General features: G+C 42.1%; 1 protein-coding gene across 9 annotated transcripts in view; it reads right to left on the bottom strand.

Annotated features, from left to right (window-relative positions):
* Nucleotides 1-4,301: 4,301 nt before the first annotated feature.
* The window catches only part of schip1 (schwannomin interacting protein 1), an 878,565-nt gene continuing 858,120 nt past the window's right edge, over nt 4,302-24,746 (bottom strand). For all 9 annotated transcript variants that reach the window (XM_073040992.1, XM_073040994.1, XM_073040993.1 and 6 more), the window contains 2 exons: nt 13,291-13,384; nt 4,302-4,983 (listed from right to left, as the gene is read on the bottom strand). In XM_073040992.1, the coding sequence (XP_072897093.1) occupies nt 4,932-4,983; nt 13,291-13,384 (146 nt within the window). In that variant the 3' untranslated portion in view covers nt 4,302-4,931. The remainder of the gene's footprint in view (nt 4,984-13,290; nt 13,385-24,746) is intronic.

Genomic DNA, 24,746 nt, shown 5'->3' with positions numbered 1-24,746 from the left:
ACCTGGTTTCTCTGGCAGTGCAATGAATACTGGCTTTAAAAGATCTTCTGGTACAGTGTCGGTGCTGTGCAATCGCTCAGCAAAAGAAGGTGTAAGGTGCTCCTTCCATCTGATAGCCTACAGGTCACCCTTGGGCAAGGTGTAGTACCTGTTTAGCCTCCCAATCAGGGTCACGTGAAGCCATGGTTTGCAGATGGTGGATGGTTTTACAAGCAAATTCTACAGTTGGAATTTATGGTTGTAAAACTAAAAATGCCGGGCAGATAAATCTGCTGATCAATGGCCAAGGTTGTCCATCCAGTATGGACACTACAACTGAAGAAGGCAACGGGCAACCACTTCAGTATTCCTCCCTAGTACAATCATGAACTCAAATCAACGTCAGGTTGGTTAATGTATTGGCTTTCTTTAGTCAGGGTATTGTGTTCAACAGCCACTAGGTAACATGGTAGCCCTATTAAACTATGGTTAGACCACAGGTCTGGTTGCCTCATTTTAGGAAGAATATGGACACCTTAGAGAGGGTGCAGAGGAGATTTACTAGGATGCTGCCTGGATTAGAAAGCATGAACTATGAGGATAAGTTGAGTAAACTGGGGCTTTCTGTTTGGTAAGGAGGAGGATGAGAGGTGACTTAATGGAGATATACAAGGTGATACGAGGCATAGATCAAGTGGACAGCTAGAGACCTCTCCCCTAGGCAGAAACAGCTAATACAAGGAGGCATTACTTTGATGTGTTGGGAGGAAAGTATATGGGGAACATCATAGGTAGTTCTTTTATAGGAGTAAAAAAGGAGTGATGGTAGAGACAAATACATTAGGGCATTTAAGATAATCTTAAATAGCATGTGGATGAATGATAAATGGAAGACTCTGTAGAAGTAAAGGGTTAGATTGGCCTTGGGCTAGGTTAAAGTGTTGACATATCATAGGGCAAATGGCCTGTCCTGCACTATCTTCTGTTCTACATTCTAGACTTCCCATCCCTCACATGAAGAGATACAGCTCTTCAGCCCATAAAATCTATGCCAACATTATCATCTTCACAGTCCATCACTTCCCTGCCACCCCCAGGTTCTACCATTCATCTCTACATGAGGAGAACTTCACAGCGGCGCCTTCACCTGCCACGCTGTTTGTTTTTGAGATGTGGAGGAGGAGCCTGGAGTATCCATGTGGTCAAAGGGAGAAGGTGCAGACTCTGTTCAGAATGCATCAGAGCTCAGGAATATACCTGGGTTCCTGGAACTGCAAGTAGCTGCTGTAGTAGCTGTGTCACCCCTTTCAGAATTCAAAATTCCCATTGTATTCAACCTTAAGCTTCCTTCACCCACAATATCTTCTCCCCTGTCACAGCCTCTTTCCATGCAACTGCAACATTTGCCATTTTACCTCCTGTCTGCTTTCTAGGGCCCTAAACACTCATGTAAAATTGTGACTCAACTGCACCTCTTATATTGTATTCACTACTCAATTACTTAAAGGACTAAATCATCTCAATTTTATCTTGCTTTAAATATGTACAACCTCAAATATGTATAACTTTTATAAATTGAATTATGTTACAGGTGTCCATCACTTTACGAAAGTTCACTTTACACCGCTTCATTTTACGAAAAAAGGCACCCGCTTTAAACTTGTGCTTACCCGAAGAAAGACTACCATGACCGTGAATCCTTGCGCAGGCAGGTGTGTGCACGTTAATAAAAATCACAAGAAGTAGAGGTCCCAGAACAATCTTTGTGGGACACCACTAGTCACAACCCTCCAATCTGAATGTACTCCTTCCACCACGACCCTCTGCCTTCTGCAGGCAAGCCAATTCTGAATCCACCTGGCCAAACTTCCCTGGATCCCATGCCTTCTGACTTTCTGAATAAGCCTACCATGTGGAACCTTGTCAAATGCCTTACTAAAATCCATGTAGATCACATCCACTGCACTACCCTCATCTATATGCCTGGTCACATCCTCAAAGAACTCTATCAGGCTTGTTAGGCATGATCTGCCCTTCACAAAGCCATACCGACTGTCCCTGATCAGACCATGATTCTCTAAATGCCCATAGATTCTATCTCTAAGAATCTTTTCCAACAGCTTTCCCACCACAGACGTAAGGCTCACTGATCTGTAATTACCTGGACTATCCCTACTACCTTTTTTGAACAAGGGGACAACATTCGCCTCCCTCCAATCCTCCGGTACCATTCCCGTGGACAACGAGGACATAAAGATCCTAGCCAGAGGTTCAGCAATCTCTTCCCTTGCCTCTTGGAGCAGCCTGGGGAATATTCCGTCAGGCCCCGGGGACTTATCCATCCTAATGTATTTTAACAACTCCAACACCTCCTCTCCCTTAATATCAACATGCTTCAGAACATCAACCTCACTCATATTGTCCTCACCGTCATCAAGTTCCCTGTCAGTGATGAATACCGAAAAGAAGTATTCATTGAGGACCTTGCTCACTTCCACAGCCTCCAGGTACATCTTGCCACTTTTGTCTCTAATTGGTCCTACATTCACTCCTGTCATCCTTTTGTTCTTCACATAATTGAAGAATGCCTTGGGGTTTTCCTTTACCCTACTCGCCAAGGCCTTCTCATGCCCCCTTCTTGCTCTTCTCAGCCCCTTCTTAATCTCCTTTCTTGCTACCCTATATTCCTGAATAGATAGATAGATAGATAGATAGATAGATAGATAGATACTTTATTCATCCCCATGGGGAAATTCAACATTTTTTTCCAATGTCCCATACACTTGTTGTAGCAAAAACTCATTACATACAATACTTAACTCAGTAATAATATGATATGCATCTAAATCACTAACTCAAAAAGCATTAATAATAGCTTTAAAAAAGTTCTTAAGTCCTGGCAGTTGAATTGTAAAGCCTAATGGCATTGGGGAGTATTGACCTCTTCATCCTGTCTGAGGAGCATTGCATCGACAGTAACCTGTCGCTGAAACTGCTTCTCTGTCTCTGGATGGTGCTATGTAGAGGATGTTCAGGGTTTTCCATAATTGACCGTAGCCTACTCAGCGCCCTTCGCTCAGCTACCGATGTTAAACTCTCCAGTACTTTGCCCACGACAGAGCCCGCCTTCCTTATCAGCTTATTAAGACGTGAGGCGTCCTTCTTCTGATCCTTGATCAGACCCATCTGATCCTTGCTTCCTAAACCTCATGTATGCTGCCTTCTTCCACCTGACTAGATTTTCCACTTCACTTGTCACCCATGGTTCCTTCACCCTACCATTCCTTATCTTCCTCACCGGGACAAACTTTTTAAATAGAATACATAATTCAAATTCTGATGTTCTAATGTTTCCTAAACTATTTTAAAAGAATTGTGTAATATATAATATTTTGCTGATCATGTGCTGTTTCCAAATGTGTGTGCTGAAAGATCAAAATACAGGCTATGATAGGATTTCATCCCTATTATTTGCTTGTAACTCCAGCAATTTGCAAGTTGGAAATGTGGCTGTAAACTGAATTCCTGGGAGACAGAAGATTCCTGCAGTTTTGAAATAGTCAACAAATCCATATCCACTTGTCTTCTAAAGGTTTGTTTGTATTTCTGGGCTGTACAAACATTCAGTGGTCACTTTATTATGTACCTCCTCTACCGAATAATGTGGCCACTGTGTATGTTCGTGCTCTCTTGCTGCTGAAGCCCATCCATTTCAAGGTTCAAATGTTGTGCATTGAGTCGTTCTTCTGCACACCAACATTGTAATAAGTGGTTATCTGAGTTACTGCCGCTTTTTTTGTCAGCTTAAACCAGTCTGGCCATTTTCCTCTGACCTTTCTCATTAACACAGCATTTTCACGCACAGAACTGGATGGTTTTTATTTTGCTCACCATTCTCTGTAAACTCAAGAAGACTGCTCTGCGTGAAAATCCCAGCAGACTAGCAGTTTCTAAGATACTCAAACCACCCTCTCTGGCGCTAACAATCATTCCATGCTCAAAGTCACTTAGATCACATTTCTTCCCCTATTCCGATGCTGGGTCTGAGCATCAACTGAACCTCTTGACCACGCCTGCATCCTTTTCTGCAATGAGTTACTGCCGCATGATTGGCCAATTTGATATTTTCATTAACAAGCAGCTGTAATTAATAAAATGGCCACTAATTGCAGTCTGGTTATTGTGACCTGGGGTGAATCTGTAGTCTGTTTTCAGTATAATGATCACAGTTGACCATCACTGATCAAAATTGCTTGAGATAAGCCTTAATATTTTTCAATCCTATTTTAACAACTTGAACAGAATATGGAGCAAGATTAATGTTAAGTATATCATAGGAAACAAATTTTATTTTTTTATTTTACATATTTGTACATAACATTTCCAGATAACATTTCTGAATCCAGTTGACTGAAATTATATTAACACACTTTAAAATGGTCATCAGTTCATCAACATTTACAAAATGTTGAAAACCTGTTGTGATCTAATCACCAATAGCTACAACTTCACTACAAGGCAGGCATGTATTCTTTGACTTTAATAGCACCTTTAAATAAAGTTTATTTGTTTAAAACTACCATCTGTGAAGAATAAAAAGAGGCCCATGGTAAAATACTGTTTAACTAAAATTGAAGGAGTCAGAAGTCAGCTGCTTTTAACTACATTATATATCTTCCAATCCTGCTCTTTTACTATTTTGCATATCAGTTACCAACATTTTACTGAAATGCCTGATACAACTCAGTGACAAATGTAATCATATTAAAATAAATTATACAGGAAGCATAGGCCAATCACTGGACATAAAGCTTCAAACAGTACCAATGACTAACACTGATTTTCTTCAAGTGCACCATCTTGAGCGTCAGCATTTTACAACCACAGAAGCAAAATAAAATCTAGCTTTTTTTCCCCTCCAGCTTCGTTGCTTGTTGGAGGGTTTCTCAGTTTCACTTGGTTGTTGTTTTCTCTGCCATGTGCTTTTGCTGACTTTCAGCATGTCTGGGGAATAGGAAAGAGAAGTCAAAGGTTTCACCAATGTAATGTCACTTTTTAGTAATATGGTGCACTTTTAAATGTCTTTTAAAGAAAGCTTTTTAATAAAACTCATAAAATCAATTTTAGTTCAGACTTGAATGATGGATGTCAAAGGCGACTGGCAATCTATTGCTGGTGGTCAGCTTTCCGGTCAGATGACAAATAATCTTTCAGCCTCACCATATCTGATTCAAAAAAAGGAAGTTAATTTTAGGAGTCCCAGAAACTGGCTTAATTAACTGTTCTCTTTCCAGATGCCTGGACACAATGAAGACCAATTAAATTACCAAAATTACTAAATTATCAGTTACATTTCTTAGCTACTTGCAGGATAAAATAAAACGGAAGTGCACAGTTGTAACATCTGGGCCAGAATGGCTTTTGAGAACTAAGTTGGGCAAAGTCAGTGAGACTGTTATTCATTACAGGTCAATAAAGCACAGAATCAGATTCTTCAGCCCACCAACAGATATGATCGAGATGTTTAAGAGGTTCTTGGGCACATTAAAATGCAGAGGATGAAGAGGTGGATGGACCATGCTCAGGTAGAATATTTAATTTGGTGCAATTAACTTAATTAGATTAGCACATCATAGGTCTGTTCCTTTGTTGTACTGTTCTATGTTCACGCCAATCATCAAGTACCCATCTACAACCAATCCCAATTTCCACTGCTTAGTGCAGAAACCTTCTATATCTTGGTGATTTACAAACGTAAGTGCTCGTCTTTTTTTAAAAATACAAGTTTATGGAGTATCTACTGTCACCATCTCTTCAGGCAATGCCTTCCAGATTCCAAGCATTTGTTATGTGAAAATGGCCTAACAAGTCCACTAGTATTTACATTAAACTCACAGCCCTCTTGAATAAATGAACCACATTTGATGACATGTGGCATTTCTCCTGTGGTGAGCAGAGGTTTCTGTCAGAGACCCAGACACTGTCTCTTGCCTCCCAAAGCAACCTGGAGTAGAATAATGGTGTTTTCACAAAGCCACGGGTGTAGCAGCATGCGGCATTACACTTTACATAAAACTTGTATCATTTATACATAAATAATGTGTAGAGCAAATACACTTCATATGGAAGTTTTTATCAAGCTGTAATGATAGCATGGCATTGCACAGTAAAGATAATCTATGTCCAAGGCACAGGAAATGGGGCCCCGGTGACCAGATATTGGACCATTCTGCTTTTTTTAGTGTGTTTTGGAGATCTGCAAATTCAAACAGACAGACTGTCCGAGATGTAATCTGACTGGTCATCTTGTGACTTCTCAGTATTCTGTGCAAAGTGAATCGAATACTGATTCTTTTTAATAACCGCACAACGTAGTCCTCTCTTGGAAATTGTAAGGCATACGCTACTGGCTGGAATGCTTCATCCTTTGAGGTGCATTTGTCTTTCCACTTATCCGATTTGAAGTTTCGATCACAAGTCACTTAGGTATGAAAAGAGTTTATAGCAAGGTAGGGAAGATTTGTTGTGAAGTACAGGCCCTGTCAGCACAGCAAAGTCAAGATGCTCAAATGAATGACATGGAGATTCTCTCTTAGGGTAAGTGTGACTGATTGGATCTGAGAACAGTCAGGGTATATAGTGTTGGATTTTAGTAAGTTGTGCTTAACACATGTGCTGTTGATCCTTTGACCTTGAACCAGCGTCGGCAGGATGGTAGGTGAGAGCAGTGGAATGCTTCTTTGCAAGATGTGTTAAGTCAGGGAACCTTATGGATGTGGGAAGTGTACCCAGGGGCACCTCCTAACGGACTCTGTCAAAGAAATGAAAGTGCAGGTACTCTGGATCATCTGACAGGCCTCATGAGGGCTTCATAGATGAGAGCTTTCATGAGGTGGTCACATCCCCAGTGCAGCTTCGGGTAGGTGGTGGCCACAAGGAGAAGTAACTGCAGCAGGCAGTCGGTTCCTCAGTGGCTGTTCCCCTCACAGACAGGTATAGCTCTGGAGACTGTTCCTTCAGAGGCTAGCAGCAGCAGCCAGGTCTCTGCAACTGAGACTGGCTCTGACGCTCAGCAGGAAAGTGTATACAGTCATTCAGGGTGATAGTGGCAGCAGAATCTCTGGGAAGGTCAGAAAGACAGGGGTCTGTGGCCACACAGAAGAGGCCAGGATGGAGTGTTGGCTCCCGGGTGCCATTGTCAAAGTATGTCTCTGAGTAGATGCTGACAATTCTCGAAATGGAGGGTGAACAGATAGAGGTTGTTGACCACATGGGTACAAACAACATAGGCAGATCAAGGAATGTGGTCTTGCAGAATGAGTCTAGGTAAGAAATTAATATCAGGACGTCCTGGGTGGTGATCTCCGGATTACTCCCAGTGCCAGGAATAGAAGGACAGGGAAATTACTGTGTGATTAAAGAGCTGGTGCAGGGAGCAGAGATTCAGGCATCTCTTCTGGCGAAGAGGCAACCTGTACCAGATATCCACGCAGAAAGGCTGCCAGGGAGGGTTTAAACTTGATTGGCAGGGTGGTGGGACTCGAGAAAGGGAGGTCAGAGAGTTGACAGGGGTACATGCAGCATCCAAAGTCTGTAAGCCTAGTAATCAGGGTACCTTAATTACAATAAAAGGGTAATTAGGACAACTGCTTTAAATCGCATCTGTAAGAATTGTATGCTGTTTTTTTAAATATCATTTCCTGCATGGGTTCATTCCAATTTGAAGCACATTGTGGAAAGACATCCATCTCCATCCTCTCTTTATATGCCCTTGAAACAGCAATATCTGTGAGGCTGAAGTTTTTGTTAATATTGGTAAACATTTAGTAGATACAATACTATATGATATCAACTCTGCAACGTCGCTTTTTATCTCGAGATTCTCTATATGTCCAAGACTTTTGCTACAGCTTTATAACCATATAACCATATAACAATCACAGCACGGAAACAGGCCATTCCGGCCCTCCTAGTCCGTGCCGAACTCTTAATCTCACCTAGTCCCACCTACCCGCACTCAGCCCATAACCCTCCACTCCTTTCCTATCCATATACCTATCCAATTTTACCTTAAATGACACAACTGAACTGGCCTCTACTACTTCTACAGGAAGCTCATTCCACACAGCTATCACTCTCTGAGTAAAGAAATACCCCCTCGTGTTTCCCTTAAACTTTTGCCCCCTAACTCTCAAATCATGTCCTCTCATTTGAATCTCCCCTACTCTCAATGGAAACAGCCTATTCACGTCAACTCTATCTATCCCTCTCAACATTTTAAATACCTCGATCAAATCCCCCCTCAACCTTCTACGCTCCAATGAATAGAGACCTAACTTGTTCAACCTTTCTCTGTAACTTAAGTGCTGAAACCCAGGTAACATCCTAGTAAATCGTCTCTGCACTCTCTCTAATTTATTGATATCTTTCCTATAATTCGGTGACCAGAACTGTACACAATATTCCAAATTTGGCCTTACCAATGCCTTGTACAATTTTAACATTACATCCCAACTTCTGTACTCAATGCTCTGATTTATAAAGGCCAGCGTTCCAAAAGCCTTCTTCACCACCCTATCTACATGAGACTCCACCTTCAGGGAACTGTGCACTGTTATTCCTAGATCTCTCTGTTCCACTGCATTCCTCAATGCCCTACCATTTACCCTGTATGTTCTATTTGGATTATTCCTGCCAAAATGTAGAACCTCACACTTCTCAGCATTAAACTCCATCTGCCAACGTTCAGCCCATTCTTCTAACCGGCATAAATCTCCCTGCAAGCTTTGAAAACCCACCTCATTATCCACAACACCTCCTACCTTAGTATCATCAGCATACTTACTAATCCAATTTACCACCCCATCATCCAGATCATTTATGTATATTACAAACAACATTGGGCCCAAAACAGATCCCTGAGGCACCCCGCTAGTCACCGGCCTCCATCCCGATAAACAATTATCCACCACTACTCTCTGGCATCTCCCATCTAGCCACTGTTGAATCCATTTTATTACTCCAGCATTAATACCTAACGACTGAACCTTCTTAACTAACCTTCCATGTGGAACTTTGTCAAAGGCCTTGCTGAAGTCCATATAGACTACATCCACTGCCTTACCCTCGTCAACATTCCTCGTAACTACTTCAAAAAATTCAATAAGGTTTGTCAAACATGACCTTCCACGCACAAATCCATGCTGGCTACTCCTAATCAGATCCTGTCTATCCAGATAATTATAAATACTATCTCTAAGAATACTTTCCATTAATTTACCCACCACTGATGTCAAACTGACAGGTCTATAATTGCCAGGCTTACTTCTAGAACCCTTTTTAAACAATGGAACCACATGAGCAATACGCCAATCCTCCGGCACAATCCCCGTTTCTAATGACATCTGAAAGATCTCCGTCAGAGCTCCTGCTATCTCTACACAAACTTCCCTCAAGGTCCTGGGGAATATCCGGTCAGGACCCGGAGATTTATCCACTTTTAAATTTCTTAAAAGCGCCAGTACTTCCACCTCTTTAATTGTCATAGGTTTCATAACTTCCTTACTTGTTTCCCACACCTTACACCATTCAATATCCTTCTCCTTAGTGAATACCGAAGAGAAGAAATTGTTCAAAATCTCTCCCATCTCCCTCGGCTCCACACATAGCTGACCACCCTGATTCTCTAAGGGACCAATTTTATCCCTCACTATCCTCTTGCTTTTAATATAACTGTAGAAGCCTTTCGGATTTACTTCCACCTTATTTGCCAAACCAAACTCGTAACTTCTTTTAGCTTTTCTAATCTCTTTCTTAAGTTTCCTTTTACATTCTTTATATTCCTCGAGCAATTCCTTTACTCCATGCTGCCTATATCTATTGTAAACATCCCTCTTTTTTCGAACCAAGTTTCTAATATCCCTTGAAAACCATGGCGCTTTCAAACCTTTAACCTTTCCTTTCAACCGAACAGGAACATAAAGATTCTGTACCCTCATAATTTCACCCTTAAATGACCTCCATTTCTCTATTACATCCTTCCCATAAAACAACTTGACCCATTCCACTCTCTCTAAATCCCTGCGCATCTCCTCAAAGTTAGCCTTTCTCCAATCAAAAATCTCAACTCTAGGTCCAGTCCTGTCCTTCTCCATAATTATATTGAAGCTAATGCTATTGTGATCACTGGACCCGAAGTGCTCCCCAACACATACATCTGTCAGCTGACCTATCGCATTCCCTAACAGGAGATCCAACACTGCCCCATCTCTAGTCGGTACTTCTATGTATTGTTGCAAAAAGCTATCCTGCACACATTTCACAAACTCTAAACCATCCAGCCCTTTTACAGAATGAGCTTCCCAATCTATGTGTGGAAAATTAAAATCTCCCACAATCACCACCTTGTGTTTACTACAAATATCTGCTATCTCCTTACACATTTGCTCTTCCAACTCACGCTCCCCATTAGGTGGCCTATAATACAATCCTATCAGTGTTACTACACCTTTCCCATTCCTCAATTCCACCCAAATAGCCTCCCTAGAGGAGCTCTGTAATCTATCCTTCCAAAGCACCGCCATAAGATTTTCTCGGACAAGCAATGCAACACCTCCTCCTCTGGCCCCTCCTACTCTATCACACCTGAAGCAACTAAATCCAGGAATATTTAGTTGCCAATCACACCCTTCCTGCAACCATGTTTCACTAATAGCTACAACATCATAATTCCAGGTATCAATCCACACTTTAAGCTCATCCACCTTTCTTACAATGCTCCTAGCATTAAAATAGATACATTTAAGATACTCTCCACCTCCTCCTCTCTTTTCATCCCTAGCAATGCATTCAAATTTATTATCCTTTTCTTTCTTCTCCCCTACAACTTCGGGCTGAGCGCATCCCTCCTCCATCACCTGCCTGTCCTCCCTCACACACGGTCTACTTACTTGCTCTACTGGTGAACTAACCTCCTCTCCCATAGTTTCCTCAAATTGATTTCCGCCCCCCCATCTTACTAGTTTAAAGTCTGCCCCGTAGCCCTAGCAAACCTCCCCGCTAGGATATTGGTCCCCCCAGGATTCAAGTGTAACCCGTCCTTCTTGAACAGGTCACGCCTGCCCCAGAAGAGGTCCCAATGATCCAGAAACTTGAATCCCTGCCCCCTGCTCCAATCCCTCAACCACGCATTCATCCTCCACCTAATTCCATTCCTACTCTCACTGTCGCGTGGCACAGGCAGTAATCCCGAGATTACTACCTTTGCAGTCCTTCTTCTTAACTGCCTTCCTAACTCCCTATACTCTCGTTTCAGGACCTCTTCCCCTTTCCTACCTATGTCATTGGTACCTACATGTACCACGACCTCTGGCTCCTCACCCTCCCACTTCAGGATATCTTGGACGCGATCAGAAACGTCCCGGACCCTGGCACCAGGGAGGCAAACTACCATCCGGGACTCCCGATCACCTCCACAGAACCGCCTGTCTGAACCCCTGACTATTGAGTCCCCTATTACTATGGTCCTCTTTCTTCTATCCCTACCCTTCTGAGCTACAGGGCCGTCCTCTGTGCTGGAGGCCCGGCCACTGTCACTTCCTCCAGGTAGGCTGTCCCCCCCAACAGTACTCAAACATGAGTACTTATTGTCAAGGGGTACAGCCACTGGGGTACTCTCTAGTACCTGCCCCTTCCCCTTCCTGACCGTGACCCACCTATCTGCCTCCCGTGGCCCCGGAGTGACCACCTGCCTGTAACTCCTCTCTATCACCTCCTCACTCTCCCTGACCAGGCGAAGGTCATCGAGCTGCAGCTCCAGTTCCCTAATTCGGTCCCTCAGGAGCTGCAGTTCGGCGCACCTGGCGCAGATGTGGACGTCCGGGAGGCTCGGAGACTCCAGAATCTCCCACATCCGACACCGAGAACAACAAGCTGCCCTCACACTCATACTTCCCGAATAACTGAAAATAACAAGAACTAAAAGATAAGCCTACTGTGCCCTCTTCCGCCTAAGCCCTCTGAGCCCAAGCCCTACACTCTGCTCCCGGCTCACTCCGCTGTGCATGGGACGTTATGTCTGAACAACCTTCTGGACTTTTTCAAAGAGGCAGCCAAGGGGATAGATGAAGGTAAGACAGTGGATCGTTTATCCACTGGGCATTAGAAAGGCTACTGACAAGGTCCTGCATGGCAGGCTGATCTAGAAATTAGACTGTATGGGATTCAGGCGGAGCTAGTGAGGGGGATTCAGAATTGGCTTGACGATGTGCAGCACAGAGGGTGCTGGTCAAATGTCAATTCTATGAGTGAAGATGTGTTACTAGCAGGTTGCTCCAGGGCTCATTGCTGGGAACTTAAGTTATTCATTATGTATGCAAATGGCTTGAAAATGAACGTACAAGGCACGATTAGCAAGTTTGTTGATGATACTAAATCGGGTTCTTGTTGATAGTGAAGCAGGTTACAATGAGTTACAAAGAGAAGTTAGGGAAATGGAGTCATGATAGGTGTCGATATGGTGCACGGTCATATTCTTTTCACTGGGATTGGAGGAGTGCCAACTCAAGGGCACAGATATAGATAAAGAGGGAAGAAATTTAAGAGACCTGTGAGGCAGATTCTTTATAAAGATTCTGCTCTGTATTACCTGAACTACAGAAGCTGAGGTGGATGTAGTTAAGTAAGTTAGATACACCTCATATCACCCAAAAACTGGCAATTCATCAGTCAAAATCTAGTAAGAATGCATGGTTAGGGGATAATCCAGGAATGAGCTACTGGGTTCAGCATCAGGCAAGTGGGGATGAAAAAAACACATGTGTGCATTCATAGCTTCATAATACCTGAAATGAATATTGCCCAGCAGAGCCAAGGCACATTCCTACACATCTCCTGGGTTCAAAGATCAACAGCTCCAGCAATCAGGCAGACTTGTGGCACAGAAGTAATTTTCCAGAAATACATCAGCAAATTTTAAAAAGCATTCCGTTTCACAAAGAACGAACACTTGTATATCAAAACTCAACAAATTAATTTTTGTTTTTGTTTCAGTATAAACAAGCTAGCCGTGAATGTTCAGCAGGGGACTTCTTTGCATGACAGATTTCTAATAAATACGGTTAGCCAAAATATGGTAGTTTTCTTTTTAAAAAACAGGATGGAATTGTTTCAGGGAAAATACATACCAATTCAATGTGGAAAATATGTCAGAAAATGCTGTATGCTCCATGGGGAAGTACACAACTGTGTAGCTGCAACTGTTGCAAGGAAAAGGAAACCAGTTATTCATTCATCGTTAAATCTAGTACTAACCTGGTAAGATCTTCTATATCCACCAGCATGGCATCCTGTTCCATGTGTAACTCATCCCTAATGAGTAGAAGCTGGACCAACTCTTCGTTTAAACCTGATTAGTAAATGAAAGAGCCAATTTTCAATATCAGTGTCACAGTTTTTCCGCAAAACTGCTCTTTCATGTTAATAGAACTGAAAATAAGGTTTTAATAGCAATACAGTAGTCCTGTGTTTATTTTGCAAATGCATTTTTGTCAGTTTGACAAGTTTTAGGTGACTTAACCATTTATTCTATTGAAATTTAACATACAAACTACTACAAAATTAAAATGCTACAAGACCTCTATTTAAACATTAAAAAGTGCTATTTTTACAACTAATATTACAACTGCCCTCCAAACTAAAAGGAAACTTATACAGAAAATAAAACAGAAACAGGGCACTTTTTTTTGCATCACTGACCACAGAAATAAAGGATTGGGATTATGATTCTGTCACAGCATTTTTAGAGTAAATCTAAATTATTGAGGAAGAAAACGGGGCATCTACTTACAACTTCACAGAATATGGATGTACACACAGATCATCAAAATGACAAATATCGCAGGATTGATGTCCATGGGATGCTACTACATAAGGCAAACTGTTTGCATACTGTATATTGCAGTATACTGTTTAGTTTCAAACCTCCAAAACATCTGGCTTCTTGACTTCAAACATTCTATAGACTGTGCTGTCAGTTATCAAGGTCCCAAGTTCTTCTTCAATTACAGGAACATGAGGAGCAACTTTTTAAAAAAATAAACACAGAGGGTGTTATCAGGTGCTAGAGGAAATAGTTGAGCTAGATAGAAAAAGTATGTAAGAAAGATAATAAAACAGTGTTCATGGGGGACTTCAATAAGGAGGCAGATGGGAAAAATCAGTTTGGTGATGGATCCCAAGAAAAGGAGTTTGTAGAATGTCTTTGAGATGGCTTTTTAGTGCAGTTTGTGATTGAACCCACAAGGGAAGAGACAATTATGAATTTGGAATTATGCAATGAACCAGATTTGATTAGGGAACAAGATAAAGGAATCCTTAAGAGGCAGTGATCATCATATGATAGAATTCACCCTGCAGTTTGAGAGAAAGAAGCAAAAATTGGATGTATGCTACAGTTGAGTAACGGTAACAACAGTGGCACAAGCGAGGAGCTGACCAAAGTTGATTAGAAGGGGAATCTAGCAGGGATGATGGTACAGCAGTAACGACAGGAGTTTCCTGCAGTAATTCAAAACAGACAGGATCATTTAATCCCTCTGTTGCAAGATGCAGCAACACAGAAGCGACCATGATTGACAACGGAATCAAAGACAACATGAAAACAGAGTACAGTACAGTACTTCAAAAACTAATGGGAAACTAGAGGATTGGGAAGCTCTTAAAAACCAGAGGGCAACTAAAAAAGCAATAAGGATAGATAAGATGAAATACGCAGGTAAACTAACAAATAAAATAAAAGAGAATACCAGAAGTTTTCCCAGATATATAAAAAGAAAGGCAAGAGTGAACATTAGATTGCTGGAACAAGTAGACGCTAGAGAAGCAGAAATGGGAAATAAAGAAATGGCAGTCAAACTGAGTACTTTGGGATAGTCTTCAGTGTGGAAGATACTAGTAGCATGCCAGAAATTAAAGTCGGGGAGGGGGGGTGCAGAATTGAGTGTAATTCCTATAACTAAGGAGCAAGTGCATGGAAGTTGACAGGTCTGGAGGTAGACAAGTCAGCTGAAGAAACTCCGGAGACATTAGTAATGATCTTTTGAAGGATCACTAGAGTCAGGAATGGTCCCAGAGGACTGGAAAATTGAAAATTTCACTCCACTCTTCAAGAAGAGGAGGCAAAAGACAAAAAAAAATCATAGGCCAGTTAGCCTGACTTCAGTGTTTGGAAAGATTTGAAAGTCCATTACTAAGGATGAGGATTTGGAGTACTTGGATATTATAAACTGCTATCAGTATGGTTTCCTTAATGGAAAACCTTGTTTGACAAATCTATTGGAATTCTTTCAGGAAACAAGATAGAAGTCCATGGTATTACAGGAAAAGTACTGGCATGGACAGAAGATTAGTTGACTAGTAGAAGGCAAAGAGTGAGAATAAAGGATGCCTTTTCTGGTTTGCTGTTAGTGACTCGTGATGTTCCCTAGGAGTTGGTGTTGGGTGTGTTACTTTTCACATTATATCTAAATGATATGGATGACAGAACTGATGGCTTTGTTGCCAAATTCATGGATGATAGAAACATAAGTGGAAGGGCAGGTAGTGTTAAGGAAGCAGGGAATTTGCAGAAGGACTTGGACAACTTGGGAGAATTGGTGAAGAGGTTCTTGATGGAATACAACGTAGGGAAGTGTATGGCCATAGACTTTGGTAGAAGGAATAAGAGTGTAATCTAAATTGGGAGAGAATTCAAAAACCGGACATGTAAAGGGATTTGGAAGTTCTAGTGCAGAATTCCATAAAGGTTAACTTCTAGGTTCAGTCAGTACAAAGGAGGGCAAATGCAATGTTAGCATTCATTTCCAGAGGATTGGAATAGAAAAGCAAGGATGAGTCATTATAAGGCACTGGCCAGACTGTACTTGGAGCACTGTAAGCAGATTTGGGCCCTATATCTTAGGAAGGATCTACTGGCACTGGAGGGGGTCCAGAGGAGGCTTATGAGAATGATGTCAGGGATTAAAGAGTTGAAGTGTGAGGACCATTTGATGGCTCTGGACTTGTACTCGCTGGAGTTTAGCGGGTTGAGGGGGATCTCATTGAAACCTACCAAATATTGAAATACCTACCTAGAATGGGCATTGGAGAGTCTAAGACCAGAGGGCACAGCTTCAGAATAAAATAACCTCTCTTTAGTACAGAGATGAGGAGGAAGTTGTTTTGCCAGAGGTAGGTGAATCTGTGGGGTTCATTGCCACAGACGGCTGTGAAGGCCAAGTCATTGAGATAGGTTTATAGGTTCCTGATTAGTAAGAGTGTCAAAAATTACGAGGAAAAGGCAAGAGAATGGAGTTGAAAGGGAATAATAAATCAGTCGTGGTCAAATGGCGGAGCAGACTGAACGGGACAGATGACCTACTTTTGCTCCTATGTTTAATGGCTTCAATCTATTTGATTTTTTTGGCATAGGTATCCTATTGCATTTTGTTATTACAGGCAACAATGGTTGATGGAGCAAATTGCACTTCTACTATAACACCAGACTTAAAAGCTATTCGCATGCATCTACCAATCCAGGAATATCCTGTTCACGAAGAGGTAGATGATGCCATTTCAAAACCTTTAACAAAATATATAATTGACATTTCTCTGTGAGCTCTCGCCTAATTATTTCGAAGGAGTAGATTTGGGATCTAATCCTGTCTGGGTCAGAGATGACTTCATGTAAACAGTTGTTGAACCAGAAATCAGGGCTGATGTACTGTACTCTCCAAAGGTACATAGGAAGAACATAATAATTAACATGAGTTAGGAGTAGGAACAGCCCACTCAACTGCTTCACCATTCAATAAAAAGTCACATCACAATTAGACCTTCTATTTTTCCCAATTTTGTTTCTTATTCTACTTCCATTTCAGTACTTTTAACCTGCATGATTTTTCTCCTGAGTACTAATTCCCAGATCAGAAAAAAACAGAAGAACGTCCCATTCCTGGTCAACATTTATCCATCATCTAGCAGTTACTTGGTGTATTTTTGCCATGTTTTAAGTCTCACTCTTTGCAGGTTGAACTTGACTTTGACTTTGTTAGTTTACACTGCAGCAATAAGGGCTCTGGGCTACGTCATCATGAAGGTAGCCCATATTCCAGTTTTAAGGTGTATTGTAATAAACTTGGGATTTTAGTGCATTTGGTGAAGAGACACAGTTCTGGTGCAGCGAATACATGCGAGAGAAGGCAGGCAACAGTGAGAGGTCAAACCTGGAGTATATAAGTGAGATTTTAAAAAAGGGAAATGAAGAATGAGAACTGAAAAAATGAAATGTGATGTCACCGAAAGGCAAGGCAGTGAGCGGCTTGCTGGTGTCAGTACAAGGGAAAATGCTGAATGCTGAGCTGCTTTTAAGTTTCATTTAACTTTTATTGTGCAAATTAATCTAACAGTTAAAAGTATGACAGAGCACCTCAGACCCACGGGGTTTCTGTCCTGTATCACTATTTGGAAGATGATTTCACTGTGTTGAAGATAAAGCTTGAACCTGCACATATTGGGCCTGGTCTGGAAGTAGAAGCTTCACTGTGGTGGAAAAGGGTTCTGGACCTGGTCTAGATAAGTGACAAGACAGTGAAGAGGTGGCATCATTCTGCACATCAGAGAGTTTTGTCCCAAGTCTGGAGGTGCTGTGGAGGGGAAGCGAGGTTAAATGTTTCAACCAATATTCCTGAATCGAAGGGAGCGTAATTCCTCTGCAGAGTGCAGCAATGTCAAGACCACAGTACTATGGTTGTCTTAATTGGAGAGGGTAGGAGGAGAATGGCCGAAGGTGATAGTTATAGAGAATCCAACAGCCAATGAGCAGAGGCGTGTTTCTGGTGACGTGTCATTCCATACAAAGTCCATTTTCCTTGCGAATACCGATGGGAACTATACATTAAGGACCTTCCTATACCTTGTGGCTCCAGTAGACTGCTCCCTTTGTCCCTAATGGGCCCAGTTATTTCCCTGCTTATGCTTTTGGCCATAACATAAATATAACAATGCCTCAGGGCTTACCCTAATCCTGTCTATCAATGATATTTCCTGACTCCTCTATGTCATCCCAATTTTCTTTTTTTTTAAAGCATTACTCTAGACTTCTAATACTCTAGATGGGTTTTCTGTCTTAGCTGCTCCACAGCTGCTTTATGCTTCCTCTTTCGCTTTTATCCAGCTCTCTATGCCCCTCAACATCCAGGGTTCCCAACACTTACTGCCCTTTCCTTTTACTCTTACAGGAACATGTTGACCCTGAACTCTCAATACTTCTTTAATTTAAATGTTCCCGTGTAGATTTAGTCCCATGCAAGCCGATGCTCCCAGCGTACATTACCCAAATTCAGTCTTATTATAATGAAATTCGACTCCACACTCAACCCCCCCCCCACTCAATGTAAGGCCATTATTCATGATCTCTCCCTTTCTTTTTCCATGACCACTTTGAAATATCTGGAGTTAACTCCAAAATAGTTTCTGACTGGCCCTCTCTCTAGTTGACTTGCCACTTTGTCCACGACAAGATGGAGTGTGAGTTTTGAAAAAGTGAGCAGGGTCAGTCATTTGTCAGGCTTGAGAATGTTGGCTAATTAGGTACTGGGCAAGGGCCAATAAAAAGAAAGGTTTAAGTGGAGTAGCCAGTGTGAGTGGGCCAGTATTGAGAGAGGAGAGAGTGAGGTTTTGGTGAAGAGAGACAGGGGCTAAAGTAGGTTGCTGTTAAGTTTCTTTCTTTTTATTTGGCAAATAGATTAGTGGGAATGCCAGACAGGATAGCGAAATGCTCCTCTTGCAGGATGAGGGAAGACAGTGAGACCCCCAGTGTCCCAGACGAATACACCTACAAGAACGCATCCAGCGGCAGATTCTTACAGACCGCTTTAGGGAGGAACTGGAGTGGATGAACTCTGCATCGTCTGTGAGGCTGAGGTGTTGACTGACAAGAGAACAAGATACACCTAGGGTGCAGGACACAGGCAGCTGTGTGACTGTCAGGAGAGGCAAAAGGGATGAACAGCCAGCCACAGTGGGCGGGTCTCTGGAATTAAGTCTGGTTCAGAATCAGGTTTATCATCACTGGCAGGTGACGTGAAATTTGTTAACTTAGTAGCAGCAGTTCAAAGCAATATACAAGACAGAAGAGAAAAAAATAATTTAAAAAATAATGAATAACTATATCAATTACAGTATACATATATTGAATAGATTTCAAAAACAGAAATACTGTATATTAAAAAAAAGTGAGGTAGTGTCCAAAGCTTCAATGTCCATTTAGGAATCGGATGGCAGAGGGGAAGAAGCTATTCCTGAATCGCTGAGTGTGTGCCTTCAGGCTTCTGTATCTCCTACCTGATAGAAACAGTGAGAAAAGGGCACGCCCTGGTTGCTGGAGGTCCTTAATAATGGACGCTGCCTTTCTGAGACACCGCTCCCTAAAGATGTCCTGGGTACTTAGTAGGCTAGTGCTCAAGATGGAGCTGACTAGATTTACAACCTTCTGCAGCTTCTTTCGGTCCTGTGCAGTAGCCTCTCCATACGAGACAGTGATGTAGCCTGTCAGAATGCTCTCCTCGGTACAACTACAGAAGTTTTTGAGTGTATTTGTTGATATGCCAAATCTCTTCAAAGTCCTAATGAAGTATAGTCACTGTCTTGCCTTCTTTATAACTACATCAATATGTTGGGACCAGGTTAGATCCTCAGAGATCTTAACACCCAGGAACTTGAAGCTGCTCACTCTCTCCACTTCTGATTCCTCTATGAGGATTGGTATGTGTTCCTTCATCTTACCCTTCCTGAAGTCCACAATCAGCTCTTTTGTCCTACTGACATTGAGTGCCAGGTTGTTGTTGCAGCACCACTCCACTAGTTGGCATATCTCACTCCTGTACGCCCTCTCGTCACCACCTGAGATTCCACCAACAATGGTTGTATCGTCAGCAAATTTGTAGATGGTATTTGAGCTATGCCTACCCACACAGACATGGGTATGTACAGAGTAGAGCAGTGGGCTAAGCACACATCCCTGAGGTCCTTGTTGAGGCAGTTCAGTCTAGTCATTTCATCACTGTCGATGTGAGTGCTACTGGGTGATAGTCATTAAGGTAGTTCACATTATTCTTCTTAGGCACTGGTACAATTGTTGCCTTTTTGAACCAAGTGGGAACTTCTGCCCTTAGCAGCGAGAGGTTGAAACTGTCCTTGAATACTCCCGCTAGTTGGTTGGCACAAGTATTCAGAGCTTTACCAGGTACTCCATAGGTCCCTTCTGCTTTGCAAGGGTTCATTCTCTTTAAAGACAGTCTAACATCGGCCTCTGAGACAGAGATCACTTGGTCATCAGGTGTAGAAGGAATCTTCACAGCCATAGTTGTGTTCCCCCTTTCGAAGCGGGCATAGAAGGTGTTGAGTTTATCTGGTAGTGAAGCATCGCTGCCATTCATACTATTGGGTTTTGCTTTCTAGGAAGGAATGTCTTTCCAGACCCTGCCAGAGTGGCTGTGCATCTGATGTCACCTCCAACCTCATTTGAAATTGTCTCTTCGCCCTTGAAATAGCACTGTGATTCAGAGGGAAGAGGGTGGGGAGAAAAGGTGAGTCTAACAATAGTTTAGAGTTTTTTGGGAGGTTACCAGTAAAGTTAATGAAGGAAAGTCTGTGGACGATGCCTGCATGAACTTTAGCAAGGCCTTTGACAAGATCCTTCGGGGAAGCTCAAGAACGTTCAGTTGCTTGGCATTCAAGATGAGATAGTAAATTGTATTTGACATCGGCTTGACGGGAGAAGCCGGACAGTGGTGCTAGGTCTGTTGTTGTTTGCCATCTTTATCAACAATCTGGATGATATCTAGATGTAAGGGCCTGAGTTATAGGGAAAGGAGCTTAGCATAGGAAAATGAGGGGAAATTTGATCGAGGTATGCAGAAATATGAGGGGCACAGATAGGGTAAGTGTGAGCAGGGTTTTTCCACTGAGGTTGGGTGCTTGGGTGAAACTAGACCTAGAGGGCGTAGGTTAAAGCTGAAAGGTGAAACATTAAGGGGAACCTGAGGGGATCTTCTTCACTCAGAGGGTGGTGTGAGTGCGGAACAAGCTGCCCGCGGAAGTGCTGGGTGTGGGTTCCATTTCAACATTCAAGGAAAGTTTGGTTAAGTACATGGATAGAAGAGGTTTGAAGAGCTAAGGACCAGCTGTGGGTTGATGGACTTGGCAGAGTAATAGTTCACCACAGACTAGATGTGTCAAAGGTGAGTTTGTAGTGCTGTATTGCTCTTATGACATGAAGACCAGTAATTCTCTTTCTCTCAGTGGTCTATCTACATATTATGTCAAACATCTCTTCAAGAATTCCCCCACCCCCCAATTATTTCTCGTCATCAAAGCATTGTACGCTAAGGAAAACCCAGTTAAGATTCAGGAAGATTGAAATCCCATTACAATAACCTTATTTTTAATCACATTTCTGCTAGTTCCCTAAAGTTTGTTAGATTTGTTCCTTTATCGCCTGTTCACTGTATTTCTAAAGTATACACCTCAGGCAAATAATCACACTGCTTTGGTCCCAATCACTACCATTTTTCCTCATTTAAAGAGCATTGTAGGATATTCTCCTTCAATATTGAAATAATGCATTTCTTGATTAAAACGTCATAAATGTAATGGCACCTCCTCCTTTACGTGTCTTACCTGCAGGCTCCATGCCTCAAGATTTTGAGTTGCTAGTACTGACATTCTATAAGCACCCAAGACCATACAAAGAAGAAGAATTAGGCCATTTGGCCCTTTTTTATACTGCTAATTTATTATCTCTCTCAACCCTATTCCTCCCACCTTTTTCCTTGTGACCTTTGACACCCTGACTAATCAAGAGTCTATTAACCTGTGTTTTAAATACACCCTGTCCTCGTTATATGCGTCTTCTGACTATGTGGATTCACAGTTATGCGAGGAACCTATTTCTACCAATGTCTCCTTATATGTGTCCAAAACTCACAGTCTCACTGTATGGACGAGAAGCACTGCTTTCCCACCAATACAAGTCATGTGCGCACGTCTCACAGTCTCACTCCCGCCAGTCTCGCATTGATTTTGGCAACGTATGGATGTGTAATCTTGCGCTCTTAAACTTTTGTTGTTTTTACCTACGCTGCAATGATTTTGTGCTTGAAATATTTAACTATGCCTCCTGAATGTCCGACGTCAAGTCCTGGGCCATCAGCCAAGTGGCAGAGAACCACTTTAACACTTGAAAAAAAGCTGGAAATTATAAACAGGGCGGCGTCAGACGAGACCAGTCTTTTTTGGAAGTGTATGTCGAAACGCACTTACATAAGTAAGGATGAAAAAACTGCCTCAGGTTTCAAGGCAGCAAAGGATAGAAGGACTTTGCTTATGTGTTCCAATGTCGAAGGAGACTGTAAGATGAATCCTCTCTTAGTTTACCATTCACTAATCCCCCGTGCTCTTAAAGGGTTGGGTAAGAATATGCTTCCTGTCCACTGGACAGCTAATAAGAAAGCATGGGTCACTTTTAAGATTGGTTTGCTAATCATTTTGCTGTTGAGGCTGCATCCTACTGCCGGGAACAGAATCTTGCCTTTAAATTTCTTTTGTTGCTTGACAATGCACCAGCCCATTGTAAACATTTGGACAGCATTCGTCTTAACATAACAATGCATTTCCTGCTGCCTAACAGGACATCGTTGATTCAACCACTTGACGAAGGTGTGATATCCACATTCAAAGCATATTTTTTACGGCGAACTATCTCTCGGATGCTGCAAGCAACAGACTATTTTGAAAATCCCGGGAGTTTACCAACAGTGAAGGAATGGTGGAAGTCCTTCAACATCAGACATGCCATCAACAACACTGATGAATCCTGGAAAGGGGTCAGGTCTGTGAGAGTTTTGTGAGTCTTCCTTTACCCCTTGCTCTCCTTGATGAGCCTGACGACACACAACCATCCACCTCATCCATGTAAAGCTGCCCGACACCACAACAACTACTCATCTCCCGGAGCCAACACACCTACCACTGTTGGCAAGTACTGTACACTCTACTATGTTAACTGTCTATGATTTATTACGTTGAATATTACCTTAAATTTATTAAATATATTACGAATGTTGCCTAGTGGTACTGCTTTTGTGTCGTATTGGTATGAAAATGTGAATAACTTACAGATAAAACATATTTAGGAAGCCTTCCGGAACACATCCCTGTTTTCTTCATTTAAATAATTATTCACATTATGCAATTTCACATTATGTGTTGACTGCGAGGAAGGTATCCCCCACATATAACGAGGATAGGGTAGGGTGTATAGTCAATTAACTGGTCTTCAGAGCCCTCTGTGCAATGGATTCTGCAAATTCAAAACCCTCTGGCTGAAGAATTTCTCCTGATCTCTGTTCTAAATGGATGTCCCTCTACTGAGGTTGTGTCCTCTGGTCCTAGACTCCCTCATTAAAGGAAATATCCTCTCCAAACTGACTCTATCTAGGCCTTCCACTATTCAACAGGTTTCAATGAGATACACCTCACTCTTCTAAACTCCAGTGAGTAGAGGCTCAGAGCCATCAAATGCTCCTTCTATGTCAACTCTTTCATTCCCAGAATCATTCTCTTGAACTTCCTCTCAACCCTCTCCAATGCCAGCATATCCTTTCTTAGATAGGTCTAAAACTGCTCATGATACTCCAAGTATCAGAGTCTCGACCAATGCCTTATAAAGCCTCAGCATTACTGTACATCCTTAATCATATATTTCAGTCCTCTCAAAACGAATGCTAACATTACATTTTCCTTTCCTTACCACCAACTCAACCTACAAGTTAACCTTTAGGGAATGCTGCACAAGGATTCCCAGGCCCCTTTTCACCTCTGATTTTTTGAATTCCTCCCCAGTTAGTAAATAGAGCACGCCTATATTCCTTCTACCAAAGTGCACGACTTCACACCTCCCTACACAGGATTCCATCCGCGACTTCTTTGCCCATTCTCCCAACCTGTTAATTCCCTTTGCAGTCACCCTGTTTCTTCAGCACTTATCTTTGTATCAATCAAATCATTGACATATAATGTGAAAAGAAGCGGTCCCAATATAGACCCCTGCAGAACCAGCGGCCAACCAGAATAAGTGCCCTTTATTCTCACTTTTTGCCTTCTACCAGTCAGCCAATCTTCTGTTCATGCTAGTAACTTTCCTATAATACAATGGGCTCTTATCTTGTTAAGCAGCCTCATGTGCAGTACCTTGAAAATCAAATGAAACAACGTCCACAGACACTCCTTTGTTCATCCTGCCTGTTATTTCTTTAAAGAATTCCAACAGATTTGTCAGATAAGATTTCCCATTTAGAAAACCATGCTGACTTTGGCCTACATCATCATGCGTCTCCAAATACCCCAAAACCTCGCCTGTAATTGGACTCCAATATCTTCCCAGCTACTGAAGTCAGGTTAACAGCCTTATAATTCCTGATGAAGGGTCTCAGTCTGAAACATTGACAGTTAATTCTTTTCCATAGATGCTGCCAGGCCTGCTAAGTTCCTTCAGCATTTCCTGTGTGTTACTTTGGATTTCCAGCATCTGCAGATTTTCTCATGTTTGAACCTTATTATTCCCTTTTTCTGCTTCCCTCCATCTTTAAAGAGTGGAATGCAATTTGCAAATTTCCAACCCTCCGGAACCATTCCAGAATCTAGTGATTCTTGAAAGATCATTACTAATG

This window comes from Hemitrygon akajei, chromosome 3 (assembly GCF_048418815.1).
Source record: "Hemitrygon akajei chromosome 3, sHemAka1.3, whole genome shotgun sequence".
NCBI classification, from domain to species: Eukaryota; Metazoa; Chordata; class Chondrichthyes; order Myliobatiformes; family Dasyatidae; genus Hemitrygon; species Hemitrygon akajei.
This window is presented reverse-complemented; position numbering and strand designations above follow the sequence as displayed.